This window comes from Otolemur garnettii, unplaced genomic scaffold (genome assembly GCF_000181295.1).
Source record: "Otolemur garnettii isolate 467f Iridium unplaced genomic scaffold, OtoGar3 scaffold00018, whole genome shotgun sequence".
In the NCBI taxonomy this organism is placed as follows: Eukaryota; Metazoa; Chordata; class Mammalia; order Primates; family Galagidae; genus Otolemur; species Otolemur garnettii.
In genome coordinates this window covers 14,218,451-14,240,268 of record NW_003852413.1, presented here as the reverse complement: position 1 = coordinate 14,240,268, position 21,818 = coordinate 14,218,451, and the positions used below count along the sequence as shown (strand labels likewise).

At 53.6% G+C, this 21,818-nt stretch overlaps 1 protein-coding gene across 1 annotated transcript in view; it reads right to left on the bottom strand.

Annotated features, from left to right (window-relative positions):
• CACNG4 (calcium voltage-gated channel auxiliary subunit gamma 4) overlaps window positions 1-21,814 on the bottom strand; it is a gene marked incomplete at its 5' end in the record, with an annotated part of 53,928 nt that extends 32,114 nt beyond the window's left edge. The window contains one exon of the mRNA XM_003786615.3: window positions 21,613-21,814. Within this exon, the coding sequence (XP_003786663.3) occupies window positions 21,613-21,814 (202 nt within the window). The remainder of the gene's footprint in view (window positions 1-21,612) is intronic.
• Between the last annotated feature and the right edge of the window lie 4 nt (window positions 21,815-21,818).

The following is a 21,818-nucleotide window of genomic DNA, read 5'->3' as shown; positions in this document are numbered from 1 at the left end:
GTGGTTCCACCTGGGCCTTCCCATCATGGCAACAGATACAGCTTCAGATGCTGTGTGACGGCTCTCACGCTCGCAGGTGCTGCCCACGGACTCATGTAGCCAGGCTGGGTACTCTCAGGGTTGAGGCTCTGTGGCCACACTGTGTGCAGCTGCACGTGCCACATGCAGACAGAAAGGGTGTGCAACCATGAGGCATACGCACTGTGCTGCGACTCTGCCTCCCTCCCTTGAAGCAAACTGCAGTGTGCACACGCCAGGGCTGTGTCCCATCTCGGACCTGCCAATGTCATGCAGAACACATCACACCAGCCATGACATGGCTCACCAGCCAGACCCACAGCTGAGAGCTCTACCCCAGGAGCTACACCTCCCAGGCTCCCTTGGCCGTGCTTCTGGGTAGGTGCGTTCTGTAGGAGGCTCTGATGGAAAGAGAGGGAGGGAGGAGGGGAAAGTCAGGGTATTTTTCCCTCTCTTCCTTGGACAGTTTCTGGAAGCTGCTGCATCTTTTCAGGGGGTCTGATTCGTTCTGGAAAACCCCACCCTCTGTGGTCCTACCTCTCTCTGTGAGCCAAGCACCTCCTGGATGCCCTGGCCTCTGACTCCAGTAAAACAGCCTTCTCTTGTCCCCTCTCCATCACAGGGGGAGGGGAAGGGCTTTCTGTAGTCATATCTGAGTACCGGCTGGTTCTCCCATTTGAACTTTTCAGTGCTTCCCTCACCTGGGTGCTCAACTCCCTGTATTAAATTCCTCTGTCTGAAAGACACACAGTGGTCTCTGTGTTCTTGAATGGACTGACTGAAGGAGTAACAATAATGACCATTAACAAGCACGAAGAATGTACCATGACTCTTAACATACATCAAATTCTCACATGGATAGAGGATGAGGTTGATATAGTTAATCCATTTTGTAGATGAGGAAAACGAGACTCAAAGAATCTGAATAATTTATCCAAGGAGAAACCTCCACTCAAACTCAGCAGTAATGAAAAGAACACAAACTTTCAAACAAATCCCATTTTAACCACTTAGCAGCTATGCAACCTCAAGCAGGTTGCCTAATCTTCCTAAGCCCCTGTTTCCTAGTTCCAGAATATTCTCATCCCCCAGATGGAAACTGTGTAATCATGAAGTCATCCCCACCAGCCTTTCTCCCCAGCCCCCAGCGGACACTAATCAATCTGCTTCCTGTTCCTGTGAACATATCGGGTATTTCATACAAATGGAATCATACAAGATGTGGCTGTTAAGGGGTGATCGTGTCTCCCTCCCCCACCAAATTCATACGTTGACATCCTCACCCTCAGTACCTCATAATGTGACCTTATTTGGAAACAGGGTCATTGAAGACACAGCTCAGGTGAGGACCCTAGGGTGGGCCCTAATCTAGTGTGACTGGTGTCTTTATAAAAAGAGAAATTTGGGCACAGAGACACGCACCCAGAGAGAAACCACACGAAGAGAAGGCAGAGATGAAGGCAATGCTTCTGCAAGCCGGGGAGCAGAGCCGGCCAGCAGCCCACTGGAAGCTGGATTCTCTCTCACAGCCTTCAGAAGGGACAAGGTCTCTCTTACAACCATTGGCAGGAACTAACCGCTTGGGACACTTTGAACTTCCAGGCCCTGGAACCGTGAGACGATGCATTCACGTCTAAGCTGCCCACTCAGTGTAAATTGGTTACAACAACCCTGACACACTCACACAGTGGGCTTCTGTGTCTGGTGTCTTTCCGGTGACATGATCTTTTTGAAGTTCATTCACGTCATAGCGTGTCTCATCACTGTGTTTTTGGTCCCCCAGGGCTTAGTCCTGGGGTGTTGACAGCTAGTGGTCTCCAGACAGCATGTGGGCGGCAACGTGTCTCCCAGCCAGCACCGCAAGATGGAGACATGGCCAGTGTAGGGAGGCCGGCCAACAGGCACGGTCCCACCAGGAAGGAGCTGAGAAGGCCTCAGTGAAGAGCTGGCCCTGGGGCACAGAGCTGGCCCATAACCTGCTGGAAACAGGCACCAGCGTGGGTGGCTTTTCCCACAACCCCAAAGAAGTCCATGGCTCTCAGCCTGCATCTAGAAGGCAGGGGCCTGCCTGCCACGAGAGGCATTATGTGTGGTGGTCTGGGACATGGCTCCTGGGGCCAGACTGCCTGGGTTCAAACCCAGACACAGCTCCGCCAGTTGAGAGAGTTCCTGTAACAGGTTGTGCCTTGGTCTCCTCCTCTGAGGAGGTTAGTTAAGTAGTGAAGAAATGAGATAAGAAGACCTGAGAGCCTCGAGCGATCTGCTCCAACTGGCGCAGCAGCAGTTGGGCCCTGCCCAGCCTGTACTCTCAGCCAGTGTCCCCCTAACAGCTCTCCTGTCTCCAGCCCTGTTGCCCAGTCTGTCTCCCACCCTGCTGCATCCCACTCTGCTGTCCCTGTTGCCCCGCGGGGGAGTGCCCAGTGGGTTCTCAGGACACAAGGTGGCTCTGGATGCCCTCTTGGTGAGAGCCTTAACCAGAGACACTGGCCAAGAAGGCAAAACCAGGCTTCTTGGCACTGCGTGGAGGTGGGATGGGCCTTTTAGCCTCCAGTCCTACTTACCTCCCCGTCCCCAGCTCCTGGGCCTCCTCTCCTATTGGGCTTTCTGCTTCCACAGAGCCAAATTTCTTAGGTCTTCTGGAACATACTCTGTGTTCTGAGACACGGTCGGTGCTGGTTAACCATGTCTGATTGTCTGAGAGTGTGCACGGTATGTCCATGCCTTTGCCCAGGACCTGTGGGGACACTTTCTTCCTCCTGGTTCCCATAGCAAATGTGTGTTCATCTTTCTCAATTGGCTTACTGAGCTGCCACCAGAAACACTCCCGAGACCACCTCCCAGGCCTACGGGCCTTCTTCTCTGCGCGGCTACTGCTCCTTGGTCATCATACTTCTGTGTAGAACGGCACCAGTAGGCTGCCTGCCTGTCTCCCCTCTCCCCACTGGACACTGATTTCTTTGAGGAATAGGATGGGATTCTATTTTTCATCTGGGTGCTCTATGCTGAATGAACAAAGAATGCAAAGGTGAGTGTGTGCGTGTGTGTGTGTGTGTGTGTGTGTGTGCATGAATGACACGTCTCTGCATGCACAAGTTCCTGCCTGGGACTCTTACACATCCTGCAAGACACAGAATAAATGCTACCTCCTTTGAGAAGCCCTCCCTGACTTTCCCTGGCTGGAATCAAGAGCACCCTAGAGTGACAAGTGCCAGTTTAACATCATAAGCCTCAACTCAGTGCTCCTTACTTTCCTTGCTACTTGGTGTCTGCCCCTCCCCCGACAATATAATCAATGAATTTTGGTCTGTTTCACTCGCTGTCGTGTAAACAACTTTCCTGTCACTCCGAATCCTGCTTGGTAAGTAGCAGGCCATCAATAAAGATTTTCTGGGTGAATGAATGAATGACTCTTTGGGTGCCCAGAACTTGCTTGGCTTGTTGCCAGCACAGACTCCTGCTTAGTAGCCAGGGCTGTTCTGGGTGAGTTTAAGCTCAAGGTGAGTTCAAGTCGGACTCTGCTTCTGCTGCTCTACCCTCTGGGGCTGTCAGAATCCCCTTCTCAAGGGGTCAGCAAGGCAGGAGCCAGTGGGAGGTCATGTCAGCCCAAACAGCTCCAAGTCACAGAATCCACAGACACAGTGACGTCTTTTCCTCCAGGGTCAAACAGCATTCCTGGGACGCTGGAGTTCCTCATCTCTGAGCCCTAGAGCACAGAGGTAGGGACACTCACTCCCAGGGGGACTTGCTTTACTAACTAGGATTGAAGAGAAGATGGGCCAGCAGTTGGAGGGGCAGGCATGGGCTGGTGGCAGGCCACCTGGGAGTCTGCGCTTCCTCAGACTTATATTAGTTTGTTTTAAATTTCTATTGAGGACAATATATGAAGGGTAATCCTAAGAGTGCAGCTCAAAGATCAAGTGTTTACATGGGCATAGCCAGCGCCCAGCTCACGGTGTAAAATGTGCCCCCTCCCCCAGAGGCTCCCTCCTGCGCCCTCTCCGTCCACGCCCCACGAAGGCAGCCACCTCCCAACTGCTTCGCCCTCGTAGGTTCTGCCTGCATTTGAACAGGACATGAATGGAAGCACTCCGTATGATGAGGCTGTTTTTCTATCTGCCTTGTGTGAGCTGGGAGTCCCCACGTGAATGGCAACAATCAGAATCTGGGTGTGAGAGCCTGCAGGCGGGTGGCATCCCCTGCAGAACACGGGTTCTGGGCTTTGAAGTGCACGCTAATGTCTTCTTAAAGGAGCTGCCTTGAGTAGAGAGATTTTCACCTTCTCTGCTGAGAGCTCCCCATCTTAAGAACTGTTCACAGTCTGACAGCAGAATCCTTCCTCCCCAGTACGCATGAGTCAGACCTAGGGCCCAGCAGCGTGCACTGCTCTGGTCACGACGCTGTGCACGCCTCCTCTGAGGAGCCTGCTGTGCCAGCCCAGCCCACAGCCAGTGCCTGGCGACCCCTGGGATGCACCTGTGGAGCAGGTCCTGCCCCGTGCATCCTCCTCTGGCACTGTGGCCCTGGGTTCTACCCCACACCCTCTTCTGTTTTTAGCACAGCGCTGGAGAGAGCGCAGAACAGCCTTTGGAGCCAGAGACCTTGGAGCAGATGCTGGTGGGTGTCACAGTCTGGCTAGTCTCCCACTGGAGAAGTGTCACTCATGCTGCGTTGTGATGACGAGGCAAACTCTGAAGCGCCTGGACGTAAGAGATTTTCGGTACATCACAGCTACCACTGTGACCAACTGGGGGTGGTATAGCTGAACGAAGAGAATGGAATCTGAAGCCAGAGAGCCTGGGTTTGAATCCTGACTTCACCACTTGTTGGCTCTGGGGCCTCGGGCAAGCTCCTTAACCTCTCTGTATCTCGGCTTCTCCATCTATACAATGGAAGCAGTGACAGCACCTGCCTCCCCTGGGTGACTGAAGAGAAAGCAATTTAACCCATATATAAAGGGTTCAGGGAAGCCTTGGGACACAGGAAGAGCCACAGCAAGTGTCAGCTCTCTTTCTGTACTAATGCACCTGATTAAATCATGATTAATTAATTAAATAACATGAACTCCTCACTGTTACGAAAATAACATGCGCTAACAGTGAGTGCTCAGTAGACATTTACTCTTCCTTTTAAGTGATTCATAACTAGGGATCTTAAACAGAGAAGTGAGCACAAGAGCTTGGGTTGGATAAAGAGCTAAGGGTGGAGGAAAGTGTGCAGGGCCAGCCCCGGCCCCTTCCTGCTTGTGGGCAACTCAGAAGCTGGCCCTGATAAGTGGAGAGGGAGGGTCTCCTTTGGGGCTCTGGACCCAGCACCTCCATGGTACTTGGCACAAAGGCTTGGGCGTTTGAAGCCAGAAACAATCTGGAGAAAGTAAACAGGTTTTTTTTTTTTTTTTTAAACAACAACAACAACAAAACAGGTAAATTTCATTCCCTTTCCTCCAGAACTGGGAAGACTGAAGCAGGACCTAACCGCTCCTCAGAATAGGAAGGGCTTTTCAGGGCTGGGGACGAGTGGTTTGTTTTTAGCTCCGGGAAAGACTGAACAAGAGGGGAACGGGATTAAATTTAAAGAATAACGTTCTAGTCCAAGATCTGAGAATCTCAGCTGGAAGGTGCTGGTTTTGTGACCTGTGTCCCTCCAGAAGTGTTCAACTGGCACCTTTACTTGAACTAGGCACCTCTAAAAGTGGCATTCTCGGCACCAGGAGACAAGGACCCAGGGGGAGCTGACATGTTTGCATCAATAGGCATTGCAGAGTCAACTGACTCTGCCACCAAGAGCAAAGGATCATTTCAGGGGGGCAGTAGAAGTCACAGTAGAAACTGTCTTTCCTCCAGTATTCATGATCTGAAGACTTCTCTGAAGAATTTACACAAACGGAATTGGCAATGGAAAATTTTTGAGACAGAAGAATCTTTGATTTTAAACAGTTTAAGGATTTGGGGGGCAATGAAGCGTGTGTTTAAACTTGCCACAGGGAGATCTCCTAGGGAAGAAAAAAAGAAAAAGAAAGCGTCTTCTGTTCAAACTTCACTGGATTCATATTTTAAGATATCTTGGCCAGTCTGGCTCAGGCAAAAACATTCTCCCTAGGGAACTTCTCATGACACAGCTCTTCTATTAACTACTTAGTTTTTACATATGTGATAAAAGTTTATAAGGGCATTATATCTGGGTTTTATTTGCTTTTCCCTTACTTTTGTGGTCAGTTTTGGCACTTTTATTGTAGGAGATGGATTTCTAGGGATGGAACCCAATGTGCAAATTGTGCTGATAGGAAATAAAGATTCAACTGTGGATGGCTCTCAAAGGCTTTGATCCAGGAACCAATTTGGTTAGAAGTCAGAGGTAGCCCTGTAGTAAGCTGCTGGCAGAAGTGACCGGGCGTGGTGCCTGGGTGTGCATTCCTAGATTCAGTTAAGAATAAAGACAGCAAATACCTTCCCTGGTGAATGGACGGACACATTCATTCATCCGTCTGGGCCTGGGATTCTTTTCAATATTTCAATATCAGGCTTCTATTGTTCCCCTTCAACATCACAGAACATTCAAAAAAGATAAAAGATTAAATGAATCACTCCCGAGTTTCCACGACCACCTGTTTAACAGTTTGGTAAATTTCCTTCCAGTATTTTTCCCCAGCCATCGCCATTGTCGCATCTATTTTATACCAGATGATCTTTAAAGGTTCTACATCTGCGGGTTTTTGACTCACTCAATTTGCTATTTAATAGAATTCTCCTCATGTTTAATAACCCTCCTAATAATCGCAGAGTTAAAATAATACATTTTTTTTATCTAGGAAATGCCTCAAGAACTTTCAAAAGGCCATCGCGAGCAGGAGGCAGGAGAGGGCTGGTGTGGCTGAAATACAGCTGACTTGAAAGGAAAAGGGGGAGAAATAGTTAGAAATATGAGAAAGAAAGAAAGGAGAGAAAGGGAGAAGACAGGAGGGGAGAAGGCCCCGGGGATTACAGAAAAGGCTGATTTGCGTGGCAGAGGGTTGGCCAGGTGTGTGTGGTGACAAGGACAGTAGGAATGGCAGTCACCCCAGGAGGGACCCCTGGGACACATCAGAAACATTCACCGCAGGGGACGAGGAACCGACCAGTGTGAGAGTGTGGATGGGCCTGAGGCCAGCAGGCAACTCCTGAGAGACTGACCCTGAGGCCAAAGCCACAGGCCACAAGTGGCCGTCAAGCTAGATGAAGGGAGACCCTCCAAACGGTTAAGCAAAAGGGGCCTCTCTGCCCACCAGGCATCTGGCCTTGACTCACACTCTGAAATCTGTGGGCAGAAAGACAACCAAAGCCATTTTTCATGCAAGAGGAGTTGGACATCAGGAAAAATCAGAGCCCCTTTGTATGACATGCCAAACTGCTGAAGCGAGACAATGTCTCAGGCGAGGGCTCAGATGCGAGCCGAGGACAGCGTGCTCGCCCTGGGGAACCTGGGCCTTCAATGTGCACTTGTTATCAGGGCTTTTCAGAGCTGAGGGCCGGAAGCGAGTGTGGGTCGCCCTACCCCCCGCCGCATGTGAATGATGAGCTGGTGACACGGCCTTGGCCGGACTGTCCGGCCCCTGGACGGGAGCCTGGCTGTCCTGAAATGTCCTCAGGGAATGTTTGGGGATCCGTGTTCTTGTCGTTGCGTGAGGTTTGGTGTGTGGGCTGGGGGTGAAGTGGGCAGGAGGATCCCTCCTGAGAGGGAAGAGCCCTCTCAGACGCAGCCTCACAGCCCCGGCTGGGCCCCTTCCCCCACCTGCAGCGCCTTCTTGGGGTTGGCTGATGAGAACCACTGATGAGAACCACCGTGCACTGAACGTTTTCTACTCCATCCCTAATTTGAGCACTTACATATTTTATCTGGACTCCTTCCAGCAAATCAGCACGGAAGGGCGCGCTAACAGGGTGCACAGAGCACCGAGACTCGGCTTGAGGTCCCGTGGCCAGTAGGGACAGAGCCTGGTTCACCCTGGGCTCTGGGCCCTGCACCATCATGTCCTGCCTCCTTTCCAATCCTAAGAGCTGCTGTTTATTTCAAGCCTGTGGTGAGACAGATGTGCGCGGGGCCCCACGTGTATTTTCCATTTGATTCGCCTAACTCTGCAATGAGATGAACAGTCTTGTTAGAGCGCCTGGGAGGGGTCCCTGACATCCAGGGTGTGTCTGAGGCTTCCCTCTCCCCTCCGCCATTTGTCCTTCCTCCTGCTGGCACCCCAGAGCCTCCAGAACCAGAGAGTGTGTGCGTACCTGGGGTCTTCTGTACCCACTGTGCCCAGTCTGAAGCCAGACAATCAGTAGGGGCCCCCTAAATGCCTGGCCCTGCGGGTACTGAGTTCAAACCCTGACTCACTCTGGGCTCTGGGCCCTGTACCACCATGTCCTGCCTCCTTTCCAATCCTAAGAGCTGCTGTTTATTTCAAGCCTGTGGTAATAAAGCCAAGCAAGAGGGGCTCGGCACCTGTGGCACAGTGGTTACTGCGTCAGCCACGTACACTGAGGGTGGCGGGTTTGAGCCTGACCCAGGCCAACAAAACAATGAGAACTGCAACAAAAAATAGCTGGGTGTTTTGGCTGGTGCCCGTAGTCCCAGCTACTTGGGAGGCTGAGGCAAGAGCTTACGCCCAAGAGTTTGAGGTTGCTGTGAGCTAGGATGTCACAGCACTCTACCAAGGGTGACATAGTGAGACTCGGTCTCAAAAAAAGGAAATAAAAAGCAAGAGGGAGGTGAGGTCTGCTTTCAGCTTCCTCCCTCCTGTGCCAGCTTCTCCTTCTTGCTCTTCTTCTAATCAGTCTTCTCAGAGCAGAACAGGGCCCCCAGGAGCAGCGACATAATTTGCTGGTCTAGTATGAAATGAAAAATACGGTTCTTTCGTTCAAAATAATAAAGAATTTCCAGACAGTGATAGCACAGCATGAAATGAGCTGGGGCCTTCCAAGCGCAGGGCCCTGTGTGACTGCACAAGTCCCAGCCCTGGTGTCACCAGTCATCTTACATCCTTTGCACATGACATATGACCAGAGTCTGGGCGTTTCTAGAGCATCCCTCCCCCAACTTCCTGAGTGCCAACATTCAGCAATCTGGGCTCCAGTGGCCCCCTGGGTTGCCTCTTGTGCCCACAATAACAACAATTCCATTGCCTGGTCTGAACCCTGAGATTTGGTTCAGAAAATACACTGCCACTGTGCCATTTGTCCCACGAGGCAACCCAAAGCACTCAGCGTTGACAGTCTGGTGGCTCATCACAGGGAATGGTGTCCACCCATCCAGCAGGTGACTCCTACATTGAGCCCCCAACCAGGCCTGCGCCCTCTAGACAGGGGTGCCCTGTCACCACTTCATCTGAAGCTGAGCTCCCTTCTTTTGTTCTGTGTCCTGGGAAACGGCTCCACTGCCCAGTTAGGCTGGCTGGGCTCAGGGCACCTTCCCGGCTTCCTGCCTCTCTCACCTGCCTCCCCCACACCCTGAAGTCTTTGGAATCCACCCGTTCTTGGACATCCAACAGCTATGGCCTTCTCAGCACCACTGCCTCAGCCAGCCCCTCCCAACTGCACTCCAGGGACAACCACAGTGGTCTCTTGGAAGGTCTCTAGGCTCCAACCTGTCTGCCCCACGGGAGGAGTCTCAGCATGAAACCCCTCAACGCTGCCCACTTGTGTAGGATCGAGTCGCCTCGCCTCTCGAACTGGGAAGGGAAGGCCCTTTGTGCAGCTCCTCCCCCAGACGTGCCATCCAAGATAGCTCTCCAAATGACAGCCACCCACTGTGCCAGGACGATCCTCAGCACCTTCCATGGCAATCTCACTTCATCTTTGTGACATTCTAGCAGGGCGGTGGTGGTGAGTCTATTATATCTCCATTTTTCAGATGAGAAAACTGAGGCACAGATAAACTGAGGACAGGGTCACAGATCCAGCACACAGTGCAGGAGGACCCATCCCACCCTGTCCTATTAACTGTCAGATGCCACCTTCCAACTCCCTTCTGCACAGCGGGGCTCCATGGGGAGACGTCAGAGGGCAGGTGGGGCTAGAGCTTGGGGCACCAGTTATTAGGGAATGACTTTATGCAGTCTCTTTGAAGGGTATATGGCTGGGGGATGACAGGCTCTGGTTTTTATTTTCCATAGTCTTCCTGGCTGTGTGTGGAGAGAGCTGGCAGTGGGGAGGCGGGGCAGGCCAGACACTGCTTTGGGCACCGGGGGGGGGGGGGGGGGGAGACAGCAGGGCTGGTGGGGTGAGGTAGAGAGAAGTGGAGGGGAGGGGTGGGGTGGGTGCTGTAGGTGGAGAGGTGCAAGTAACCCCCAGGGGGTGTCACAGGAAAGGGACTCTCCCCCTGCCTCTGCAGTGGCCAGCACTGTGCTGGGCTCCGGCAGGCTCACTCTTCCTGTGGGAAGGACTAGTGACTGACTAGGCTGAGGGAGGAAGGGGGAGATGCTCTCCAAATGAGGTCACGCCAGCCAGTAGCACGGCCTCCTGGGCCCAGGCTACCACCAGCAGGCTCATCCTTGCCAAGGTGTCAGAGGGAAAAGAGGCCAAAGCCAAGAGTGCTTCCAAGAAAATGAGCCTGAAGTCACTGCCTCCTCTGAGTGTCTCTGTGGGAGCGCGGCCACTGTGCTGCTCACAGCACTTCCCAAATGTCCTCTGGTTGGAAATTCACATGACCCTGGGTGGGTGGAGCAGAGAGGAATGGAAGGTGCAGGGAGGGAGGAGAAGGAATGAATGAAGACAAGAAATGAGAGGAGTGAGGGAAGCTAGAGGGAAGGAGGGAGGAAGGAAGGAGGGAGGAGGGCTGGAGAGTGCAGAGAGGACGCAGGGTTGGAGGTTAGAGGAAGGGATGGAGGTGAGAAGAATGGAGGGAGGAGAAAGGAGAGAGGGAGGAGGGAGGGGATGGGGGAAGGGATTGAGGCAGGAGGGAGGGATGGGGAGGGATGACGGAAGATGAGGGAAGGAGAGAGGAGAGAGGAGGGAGAATGGAGGAATGGTGGAGGATGAAAGAAGGGAAGAGGGATAAAGGGAGAAGGGAGGGAAGGGCAGGTATTATTTGCTAAGGGGACAGCAGAGAAAACAGAGGTTCCAGGAGGATAAGGGACAAGCCAAAGTCTGTCCAGATGGCCAGTGGCAGAATCAGGACCAGGCCGAGGTCTCCTGACTCCCATTCTGCTGGTTTTCATACTCTGGCACTGTCCTCCCATGTCCTGGGCCTTATCATGCCATGTGGGAAGCTCACAGCTGCAGCCTCATGCCCACAGCAGCAGGTGTCAGTAAGGCAGGTGTCAGTAGGTGTTGGTGCGATGCATGGACTGAGCTATAACCTGCCTTCCCTCAGTGCTGTCTTCTGTCTCTGGGCAGCAGTATGGGCCCCAAGGCTACTGGAAGCTCCCCAGTTCCTTTTGGCCCCTTCAGGGCACGCTGGGGCACTTGGCAGGCTTGCCACACCTGAAAATGTTATACTGGGCACACACTGCCCTGGGCACTGCATGGTGCTGACCCCTATTTCAGTTCCTGATTGACAGCCTCGGCCGTTCAGAGAGGTCCTGCCCCTGAGAAGTGATGAGACGGCACCAGGGTCCCCACTGGGGGAGGCTCAGCTTCCTCCTTTCTTGGCCCCTGGAGGTCAGTGAGCTGACATGGGGCTTTGCTCAGGTTGGCTCCAGAGTTTGGGCAACTTATTTCTCTGGGAAAACTTCCAAGGTTCAGGAAACATGGAAAAAGGAGAGAGTGATGAAATGTTTTGCACATTTACAAGGTGCCAGGCACTAGAAGGGGGAATTTTGCACATTTTCTCCTAAGCTTTCTCAACAAAAGGGTTGATTCAATGATGCCCCTGTTTTATAATGAAGGAACTGGAGTTCAGAGAGGTTAGGCAATTTGTTCGAAGTGGCCCACAAGTGGCCCAGCCCTGACTCAAATTCAGATCTGTGCAACTTCAGGGCTGGCCATCTGGTGCTGCTGCTTCCATGTAGACTAATGGGGGGCAAAGACAGTGAGCGGGGACAAGCATCTAGTCCTTGCCTGTGTCCCTGGGGCCGGGAGGTGACAGAGTCTGGTGGCTGGTGGGCCAAGGAGATGGATGATCTTTAACTATTTGGGTTTTCCTAGGCCTTATCTGAGGCTGAGTCCAGAAACCGCCCTTGGCCTTGGCCTTTCCATATTGTCTTTCAGAAATGGGGCAAAGTGGAGATGGGGAGGACAGTGGAGCAGCATCGCTGAGCACGGCTGGGCGTCTAAGGGCTGGACGTGGTGAATGGAGACTCTGCTCTGGTCTGCAGCCCCGGGGGCGGGGTGTCAGGGTAGGAGAAGAGCAGCTCCAGTTAGAATCCAGAGCCCTCCCAGGCCATGTACAGTGAAGCCATGGGGACATAGACGTTTGAAAGGCCCAAGAAAGGAGCTGGGACTGGCTCCACAGAGGATGCTGACTTGAAGGATGGAGCGAAATCTGGGGAGGGGGTGGAAGAGGGATCCCACAGCAGGACGAGTGGTCCTGATACTTTAGGGCAGCAGACACACTCGGATGATTCTTTGGACCCAATTACCTCTCTGTCTCTTGGATTCCAGCATGACTCCAGGGAAGTTCAGTGGGGGTAGGAGAGTAGGGTTGGGGACATGGTGCCAAGGCTAGCATGACGTTGCTCTCTACCCTGCCCTGGAGCCCACCGGAGGGCCCGGAGTCTGTGGGGATGGTACTATCTACTGTGCAAAGACCTAGGAGCTTCCCTAGAAGGGTCCCCTGTGAATGCGGGGGGCAGCTAAGTCCCTTCTCTGGCTCCATCTCACTGGACACATCCCACTACCCCAAGGAGCCTCGTGGAATGCAGGCACCAGGGACAGCAGGGACAGTGCCCATTCCACCCAGAGGTGTCCTCACAAACACTCTGCAGGTGTGCGCTGGGTCCTTTCCCATGTGCTGCCTCATTACCCATTTTCTAGACACATGGATGACAGCTCAGAGAGGGTAACTAACCTGCCCAAAGCTACACAGCTCCCTGGCCCAACAGGGATTTGAACACAAGGTGTCTGATTCCCAAACTTGGCCTCTTTCCCCTGCCCCATGCTGCCTTTTCCATGGAGTCCATTTTACTGTGATAGAATGTCCTTTGATGTCCCTTGTATAAAGGACATCATTTCTTCCAGGCCTCTACATCAGAAAGAGCCGTGCTTCTCTTGTGAACTATTTCCCTTTCATTACATGCACTTTGTGAAACTTCTGTCTGGTCATTCCCTTCTCTTTGTCCTGGCCCCCAGGATGCTCAGAGACAAATCTGTAGCCTCCCTCTGGCCGCTGCCCCCGGGCTGGGCAGCAGGTTTGCACATGCTAATGGGACTCCATCACCACCCCACCCTCCTACTTTTATTTTTACATCCACCCCAGTCCCTCGCTTCTTTTATTATTTGTCTTGTCCCTTTCTTCCTTTTTTTCTCTTTTCTGGTTGAAGCAGGAAGAACAGAACAGAGTAAAATCATGAGATGCAATTTTCCCAGCTTTGAAAAGTTTTTCATATGAAGAAATCGCTATGTTAAGGGAAAAGGCCTTCTTCGTCTGTTACCATGAGCTGCCTTGCAGTTCAGAAAAGAGGGTCTCGTGTGAGAATCGGGGGCGGGAAGGAGGTGCTTGGGGCCCCTCCCTGGGGGTCAGAACCCGTTTGCTCCCTTTTTGAAGCTGTCCCCAGGGAAGGAGCCTGTGTACAGGAGAATGTCCGTGTGGAGGGAGAGGCTGTTTCTATGACTGTGTGTGCAGGACAACCCCAACTCAGAGGACCGTTGCAGGGACAACGAGCATGGCGCAGAGGGACCCAGAAGGGCCCGGCAGGAGTGAGTTCCTGTCTTCATTCTGCACTTTTTGCTGCTGCCCCATGTTATGGTGGCTGGTTGGTGCCCAACCTTGGCCCAGGCACCTGCCCGAGTGGAGGCAATGTGGGGGATGGAGCCCTACCCGGGCAGCCCCACACCCACTTCTGCAACTGGCTCTGTGGCTAACAAGCCATGTGTCCTTGGCTAAGGCACTCTGCCTTGCTGGTCCTGAGTTTCCTTGGCCTTGCAATGTAAGGATTGGCCTGTATCAGCAGTTCTCAGTGCCAACACTGTGCTGGGCGCTGCAGGCCAGGCAAATATTGTTATTAATAACGGATGGAGCCAGCACCTCAGCAGACACCAGGTCATCTCGATAATAGGATGGAGGCCCCTTATTTGTGTTCCAAGCGCTTTCTCGAAAGGTCGAAATGAGTGGGGTTCCTGGCAGCTCCCAGGAATTGGGCCTTCCCCCTCTGCCCTCTGCTGAGCTAAATGACACTTTCACCAAGACTCGTGTTTCTCCACAGGGGCAATTGTGCCCCTCACCCCATGGGCTTGTAGCAACATCTGAAGACATTTTGGTTGTCAGGACTGGAGGAGGACGAGTGCCACTGGGCCATTGGTTCCTACATCACACCAACTGTCCCCCACAGCGAAGAATGGCCCCCGCCCCAGACCTCAGCAGGGTGAGAGACCTGCCCAGTGGTACGGGGCAGCTGAGATGGACCCATAGCCCCTGAGGCTACCTGGAGAGACCATGGCGCTCCTGAGTTCCATGCCCGCTGGCACTACATTCGAGTGTCAGGTAGTAGTGACAGAATCTGGGACCCCCCCAGGGGTCAATAACCCTTGATTTTCTTCCCCACAACCACTCCTTCTGCCTGACTCCCTTGGCATGTGGTGCCACCACTTAGCGTAGCCCCCAAACCCGGACAGTCACCCTTTATTCCATGCTCCCCTTCCCATCTTCCCTCCACTTCTCCTGTGTCTGCTGCTGCTGTTTAGCCCTGGTCTACAGTCTGGTCACCTGCAGCCACGTCCAGCTGGGCCTCCTCTTGGCCCCACTGCCACCTGGAATCTCCACTCTCCACGCATGACTGGAGGGTCTTCTAATAACACAGCTCAGAGTACTTTCCCCCTGCTTGACCCCCATAGCAGAAGTCTCGTGTAAAATAGCACAGGCCCTGGCCCTGACTTCAGAGGCTCCCTGGAGCCCGCTCCTCACCTCCTCCCCTGTCCTCACCAGGCCCTTCCCCGACTGGGGGGCCTTGGCTTGCTTCCTCCTCTTTCTGGAAGGTTTTCCTTCAGCTCTGTTTTTTTGTGGCTCAGGTTTGGGCTTAACACGAGCTTCCTTAACAGCATTCCCTGATCCCTTGACTGCCTGCCGGCAGTGGCTCTCCCCAGCCCCTCCGTGCACACACCCCTGCCCTGCTTTCATCATGATACAGTCAGCACCAGGACGTGCCTGTGCAAATGTCAGTCCCAGAGGAGCAGGGACCTGTCTGTCCTGTCCACAGCTGTGACCTGGAGGCTCACACGTCGGGCACAGACCAGGTGCTCAATGAGCATGTACCGAATGAATGAATGAATGAATGAGTAGAAATGTGCCCGGCAGGCAGGTCATTTACATCCCACTCATGTCTCAGGAGAGGAAAGGCTGAAAACAACTGAACTCAGTAATCTCAAAGGCTCTTCCAGCTGGAGAAAACCCTCTCCGCATGCGTGAACCCTCAACAAGACCAAATTGAAGCAGATTCAGCATGGAAGCTACGTGTAGGGACTCTCTGGGGCTTGGGTGGCAGAAAGTCAGAGATGGGAGGAAAGCTCCAGGCCAGCCGGGCTCCATTTTCAAATGAGGAGACCGAGGCCCACCAGGCTGTCTTCCGAGCACACTGCTGCTCCAGTCTAGCTGGGCTGTTCTTTGTCTCCCTCCCTTCTGAGACCCTGGAGCAGGTGACCTGAGGTCCCTTCTTACTAGATATTAGACTTCTGGGACTGTGTTCTGGAAACCCTCAGAGTTTGAGCCATCTGTGGAGACTGATATAGAGGATTTGTTTTGAAGACCCGCTGATTTTCCTACTGTGCCTTTCAGAAGCCCTGACATGGGGCTCCTCCAAAGCTGGCTCAGAGGTGGCACCATTAAGTCAGTCCCCCGGCTTAGACCAGAGGTTCTCAACCTGTGGGTCACGACCTCTCTGGGGGCCGAACGACCCTTTCACAGGGATCACCTAAAACCATCACATACACCCTGTACAAATACAGGTGCATGAAAATAATTTTATGGTTGGAGGTCACCACAACATGAGGAACTGTATTAAAGGGTCGCAGCATTAGGAAGGTTGAGAACCACTGACTTAGACGCTTAGCTTTTTGTCACGAAGTCAACTAGCTCCAGAAGAGAGAAAGGAATAAAGAACAGATGAGGGAAGAAAAGAGATGGAGAACAGACCTTTTTTTTTTTTTTTTTTTTTTGAGACAGAGCCTCAAGCTTTCCCCCTGGGTAGAGTGCCGTGGCATTACAGCTCACAGCAACCTCCAACTCCTGGGCTCAAGCGAGTCTCCTGCCTCTGCCTCCCAAGTAGCTGGGACCACAGGCGCCCACCACAACACCTGGCTATTTTTTGGTTGCAGCCGTCATTGTTGTTTGGCGGGTCTGGGCTGGGGATTCAAACCCACCACCTTAGGTGTACGTGGCTGGCACCTTAGCTGGTTGAACTATAGGCGCTGAGCCAGAGAACAGACCATTAAGAGAAGACAGATCTGAGAAGGGACCTCCAGGGTCCCGTCCAGAACCACTGGAGAGTGAGCACCAATTATGGAGCAGGAATAGGGAGAACACCCCTCTTATGGACTACATGTTTGTATCCCCCCCAAGTCATATGTTGAAGGCTCAATCCTCAATGTGAACAATGGTATTTGCAGACAGGACTCTGGGAAGTAACCAGGTTTAGATGAGGTTGTGAGGGTAGTAGCAGTGTCCTCATGATGAAATTAGTGCCCTTAGAAGAGACCAAAGAGCCAGCTCCTCTCTCTCCATAACATAAGCACACAGCAAGAAGGCGGCCATCTGCAAGGCGGGAAGAGAGACCTCATCAGGAACTGAATCAGCCAGCACCTTGATCTTGGACTTCACAGCCTCCAGAACTGTGAGAAATGAATATCTGTTGTTTAAGCCACCGAGTCTACCGTGTTTTATTATGTTGTCCTACGCTGACTTGTAACAACCCCTCCCCACACCTGACCCTTTCCGAATCTGTGTGAAATAAAGGTTGAAATGAAGAATTACCCCTGAGCAGTGGAAGGAAGGGCTCATACGATCAACCTTAGCTGTGACCCGGGCAGTGGAAGGCAATACTCAGGAGCTGTAGACATCTTAATCCTCATTTTCTACACCAAAAAAGCAGATAATTAATATTTACCTTGAAAAGTTGTTGGCAATTACACGAACTAATGTGAGTACTGCATGAAGGTCTTCATTAAGTGATGCCTGTCACATATGTATTATTAACACCAGAGGGCAAAGGAGGGCCTGAGGGGGACGTTATGACCTGGTGGCCCTCAGCACAAGGAAACAGAGTACCTGTTCTGTCATCAGCTGGGCCTGAATAAACAGGCTGCTTATGGGTCCCTGAAAGAGAAAATGGAAGCAAACACAGACAGGGGAATTTGTGGCCCCATGCCACGCCGAGAGTGGGTGGATCAAACCTCTCTGCACGGTCCCATGTCAGGCATGTGGTTTGAGGCTGAGCTTCCCAGGTGATCTACTCTGAGAGTTCCAGGCATGCTGGAAGAGTGAGCTCTCCACCTGTGAGCTCCTGGGCAAGGCCTGGGGCCCTCTGGGAGTGGGGCATCCACGGCTGTCCTCTCCTTCCAACCCCCAGGGTACAGTGCTGAGATTTCACTTTTCTGTGTGACATGGTGTGAATAAAGGTTGGGTGCACTGGTGTACAGGGTGCTGCCCAGGTGAGGAAGGTGAACATGACTGGGGGATTCTCTCACTCTCAGGTTCCAGAACCTTCTCTGTACCTTCCCCTGCAGTGTCCAACACAGATCTGGCACAGAGTAGGCACAGGGGCCACCCCTGGCATCAAGGCTGCCACCTTAATGCTCTGGCAGAGCCAGGGGACGTGGGGGACATGTGAGTAGAAGGGCACTGCTGAGGCTGAGCTTTGCTAGAACCATTTGTTTGGTCCCAGAACCCTCCTGATGGCAGCGCAGTAACTGGGTAGTCCCAGCAAGTGCTCCAGAGGTAGCAGCAGGTGTTGGGGCCTCAGAACGTGGTCACAGCTGTTGCCCTTTGGGCCACGTCTCTTCTTCCTCTCCGTGTCTATGTGGGGTCTTCTGTCCCTGGCCCACAGGGTACATTCTTTGCTGTTTGTCTACATGCTTACACCCGTCTAATTAAAAAATGCATGAGTGACTGAACAAATGTTGATTGATGATGCCTTTGATTGAAAAAAGATATATCATCCCTTTCCTATGTCCCTGACCCTGGCTAGGTGTCACCAGAGACATAGAGACTGAGGTGAAGGTCTTGGGGGAAGAGAGGGCAGGTGACTTGTAGCAGAGATAGGCCAGTGCAGGACACAGGAAAAAGAAAAAGAGAGACAGAAAGAGAAGGAGAGACAGAGATTGAGAAAGAGACACAAAGACAGAAAGAGAGAGAAGAAGGCGTTATGCAATTTGTATATCGTTTGTGCATATTCTCGCTTCTAAATGCCTTCATGCCTCGGCCAGCCCGACCTCAGAGCTGGGCTCCACTGGGTAGTCAAGTACTTCGTTCTATTTTTAATGGCAACCCAGAAGCTGTGTGGGGAAAGGCAGGATGATATGGTGGGAAGGGCTTTGTAGTGAGACAAAGGCTCAAATCTGGCCCAGCTGCCCCCTACCTGGGTGCCTCTGGGCAAGTCCCCGAACCTCTCTGCACCTTGTTCTCTCATCTGCAAATGGGGGTGAAGTCAGCACCCACACAGGGCTGTCGTGGGCATGCCACACAGCAACACACACACAAGGCTCTGCGTACTTGAGCATCCGACACTTTCCAACAGAGGGGTGGGTAGAAGGGGAGACACAGCTTTGGGGGCTAGAAAGAGCCTGAGGTGCGGTTAGCCGTGGAGAAGTTGGGAGTAGCAGCTTCACGTAGCCCTGCCACTCTGCTTGGGCGCCTTAAGTACACCCAGGGCTGGGCTCTGAGGGCCTGACATCATTTATGAGAAACAACCAGGAAACTGAATCCGCTGTGTTTGAGTTGCCAGCAAACCCTTCAGGGTTCTGCTGTGGCATCCAGAGTTTTATTAGCTGCCTGCTGCAGTATTTGCTCAGTTTCAGTTTAGCTTTTTCTTTGTTTCTTTCTTTTTTTTTCATTTCGGCTCGGACATAATATTTTGGGGTACTGTGTAAGAGGACAGGTGGAATTAATGCATTTTATCCAAACTGAACATGGAGGTAACCCTCCCTTCACACCCCCAGGAAGAACTGGGGTTAAAGTGTTGCTCAGGTCTCAGCCCTGACCACTTGCTGACAGGTGGAAGCATCGTAGGCGGTGCCAGACAGCTGAGAGCTGTTGCTCTCCTGATGTGCCTTGATGAGATAAACTGGCAGCTCCCACCCAGGCTGAGGGACTACACGATGATTCTAGCCCCAACAAGGAATCTTGAACCAGGTCTCCCACCCCTGGGACCTAAGAGGATGTTCTGGCCTCAGATCTGGCCTGGTTTGGCCCTCAGAACCCCTGAGCTTTGGGAAATGACAGAGGCAGCCCAGTTCTCTCTGTGAAGTCCCCCCAGATGGCTCCCTCTGCCAGAGGAGCCAGCTGCCCAGATCAGCTTGGGGCTCTCTTGATGAACACCGGAGTGCAAATGGCTGGAGGCAGCTGGCAAGATGCTAAGTGCAGCATTAATCCTAATTAGGATGAGGAATTAATAACGAGGCCAGGCTTGCTGGAGTAGAGGAGCTAGTCCCAATTTCCCCTGGGAAACTGGAAGGCCTTGGGTCCACGTGTGCCTTTGGATAGCACCAGTGGCATGACTTATTGCACTGGGCAGATGGCACCCCGTGGGGCTTGCCAGGTAGAACATGGGGGCATTGCAGCCCCTGCTCCGTATCCAACTCTGGTGCTGTGGCAGGTAGTGACGTGGGTACATTCTCCAGAGCAGAGGAGTAGGTGTTCGTGATCTGAGCGATTGCACACCAAAAATGATATTTTTCAAAAGAAAAGAGGAGGGTGTGATCGTGGGCCCACCCGGGCCTTTGTGTGGCTGTGTTTCCCGAACTACTGACTGTGCATTTCTGCTACCTAAAGTCTCTACTTAGCCCTGGCATTTAGCTCCAAATTGCAAACGGCAAAGCAGCCTACTTGGGAGTGGGTCTGAAGACAGAGGTGAACAAGACTCCGGATGAGAACAAGTGTGGCCTCGAGTGGGGGGAAGGGGGAAGTTCGACTTCGCTAAGCAGACTCAGCTTCACAAAGCCTCTGTTCAGATGGCTCAAAGGCAGCCAGAAAAGGGCTATCTTTTAAAGAGTTCCCTACAACCTCCGCCAAGATCCAACCACGCTCAACTATTTGCAGGGACTGGCTGTAAGGAAGGGTAGGTATAAGAACTTCCCCCAAAGAACTGGTGGGGGGGCGGAGTTAACACGGGGGAAAAGGTTATACGAAAAGAGGAAACTCTGTTCAAGGATTTTTGAAGAACCAAAGGATCGCTCCGCCAACTCTCACCATCCGTATCCAATCTGAGAGCCAAACCAAGCGGCAGACCTGTGCACGACCTAGCCGGGACCAGACGGCCCCTCCCACAGCCACCTGTTAGTTCAAGTTCCGCAGCCGGGCGGGAGGGCGCCCGGAAGGCGCTGAAGCCGAGCGCATCTCCACGTTGGAGGCGTCGGGGGCCGGCAGGGTGGGACGCAACCTAAGGGGCAGAGGCGATCTAACCTTACCACATCTGCTACTCGGCCTCAGACCACATCTTGGGGTCGCACGCCCTGCCCCAACGGGCGACCACGCCCCTCCCTGGCAGTTCCCAGTACTCAGCTCGCTCCAGCACTCCCAGTTTCCTGCCGAGGTCACCCCAGCTTCTCTGCCCTGGGGCCGCAACTGAGGGCTCGCTGCCTCAGTTGGGAGAGACTTGGTGGCGCTCCCCTCACCCTCCTTCCCCCCACCGTGCCGAGAGGAGCGAGCCGACGGCCCTGTGAAAGAAGTGGCGAGCATCAAGCTCGGGTGACACGGCTGCCCCCCAAAGCGGCTCCAGCCAAGCCACTACCCGCGTTCCCAGCCCTCGGCCGGGCCTGGAGCTAGCGCGGAGCGGCCCCGGCGCGCCCCGCCCCCGGCCGGCCCCGCCCCAGGATGGCCAGTTCCCATAGCAATAGCACAGACACCGGTTGCCAAGCAACCCCTCCCCCTCCTCCCTCCCCTCCTCTCCGGTCCGCTCCCCCCAAACCCCAGCCTCCTACCGCCCCCTCGCCAACCTCCACCTCCCCCGGGGGCGCCGGCGCGGCCCCTGGGGATCGCATGGGTCCCGGGATACGCGCGCGCGTGTGAGTTTCGGTGTGTTTCATTGTGTCTGTGGGCAAGGAGGTGTGCGTGTGCGAGTGGAGAGTTTGTGGGATTGGTGTGTTGGGAGGTCTCCTCCTGGTTGGAGAGACCAGAGCTGGTGTACAGCTGGCCGCGAGGGGACCCGCCCGCCAGCTCCGGCTCTTTGTGTCTCGCGCGGAGCCGGCGCCGCGCCCACCCCCTCCTCGGCCCGCGCCCCGGGCTGTGCGCGTGTGTGTGTGTTGGGGGGAGGGCTAGGGCCGGCCATACCTTCGATGCAGCACACCCGCCACAGCCCCGAGTGGGTGAGGTCGCCGCGGGCGCGGCGGGGTGGGGGCCCGTCGTCCATGGTCAGGTTGGTGCCGTTGCAGATGTGCGCGCTGGAGTAGAGCCAGTAGTCGGTGCCGATGGCGATGGCCATGAGCGAGAAGGCGGCGAAGGCTCCGGCCGTGGTCAGCAGCATCTGCAGCCCGCGG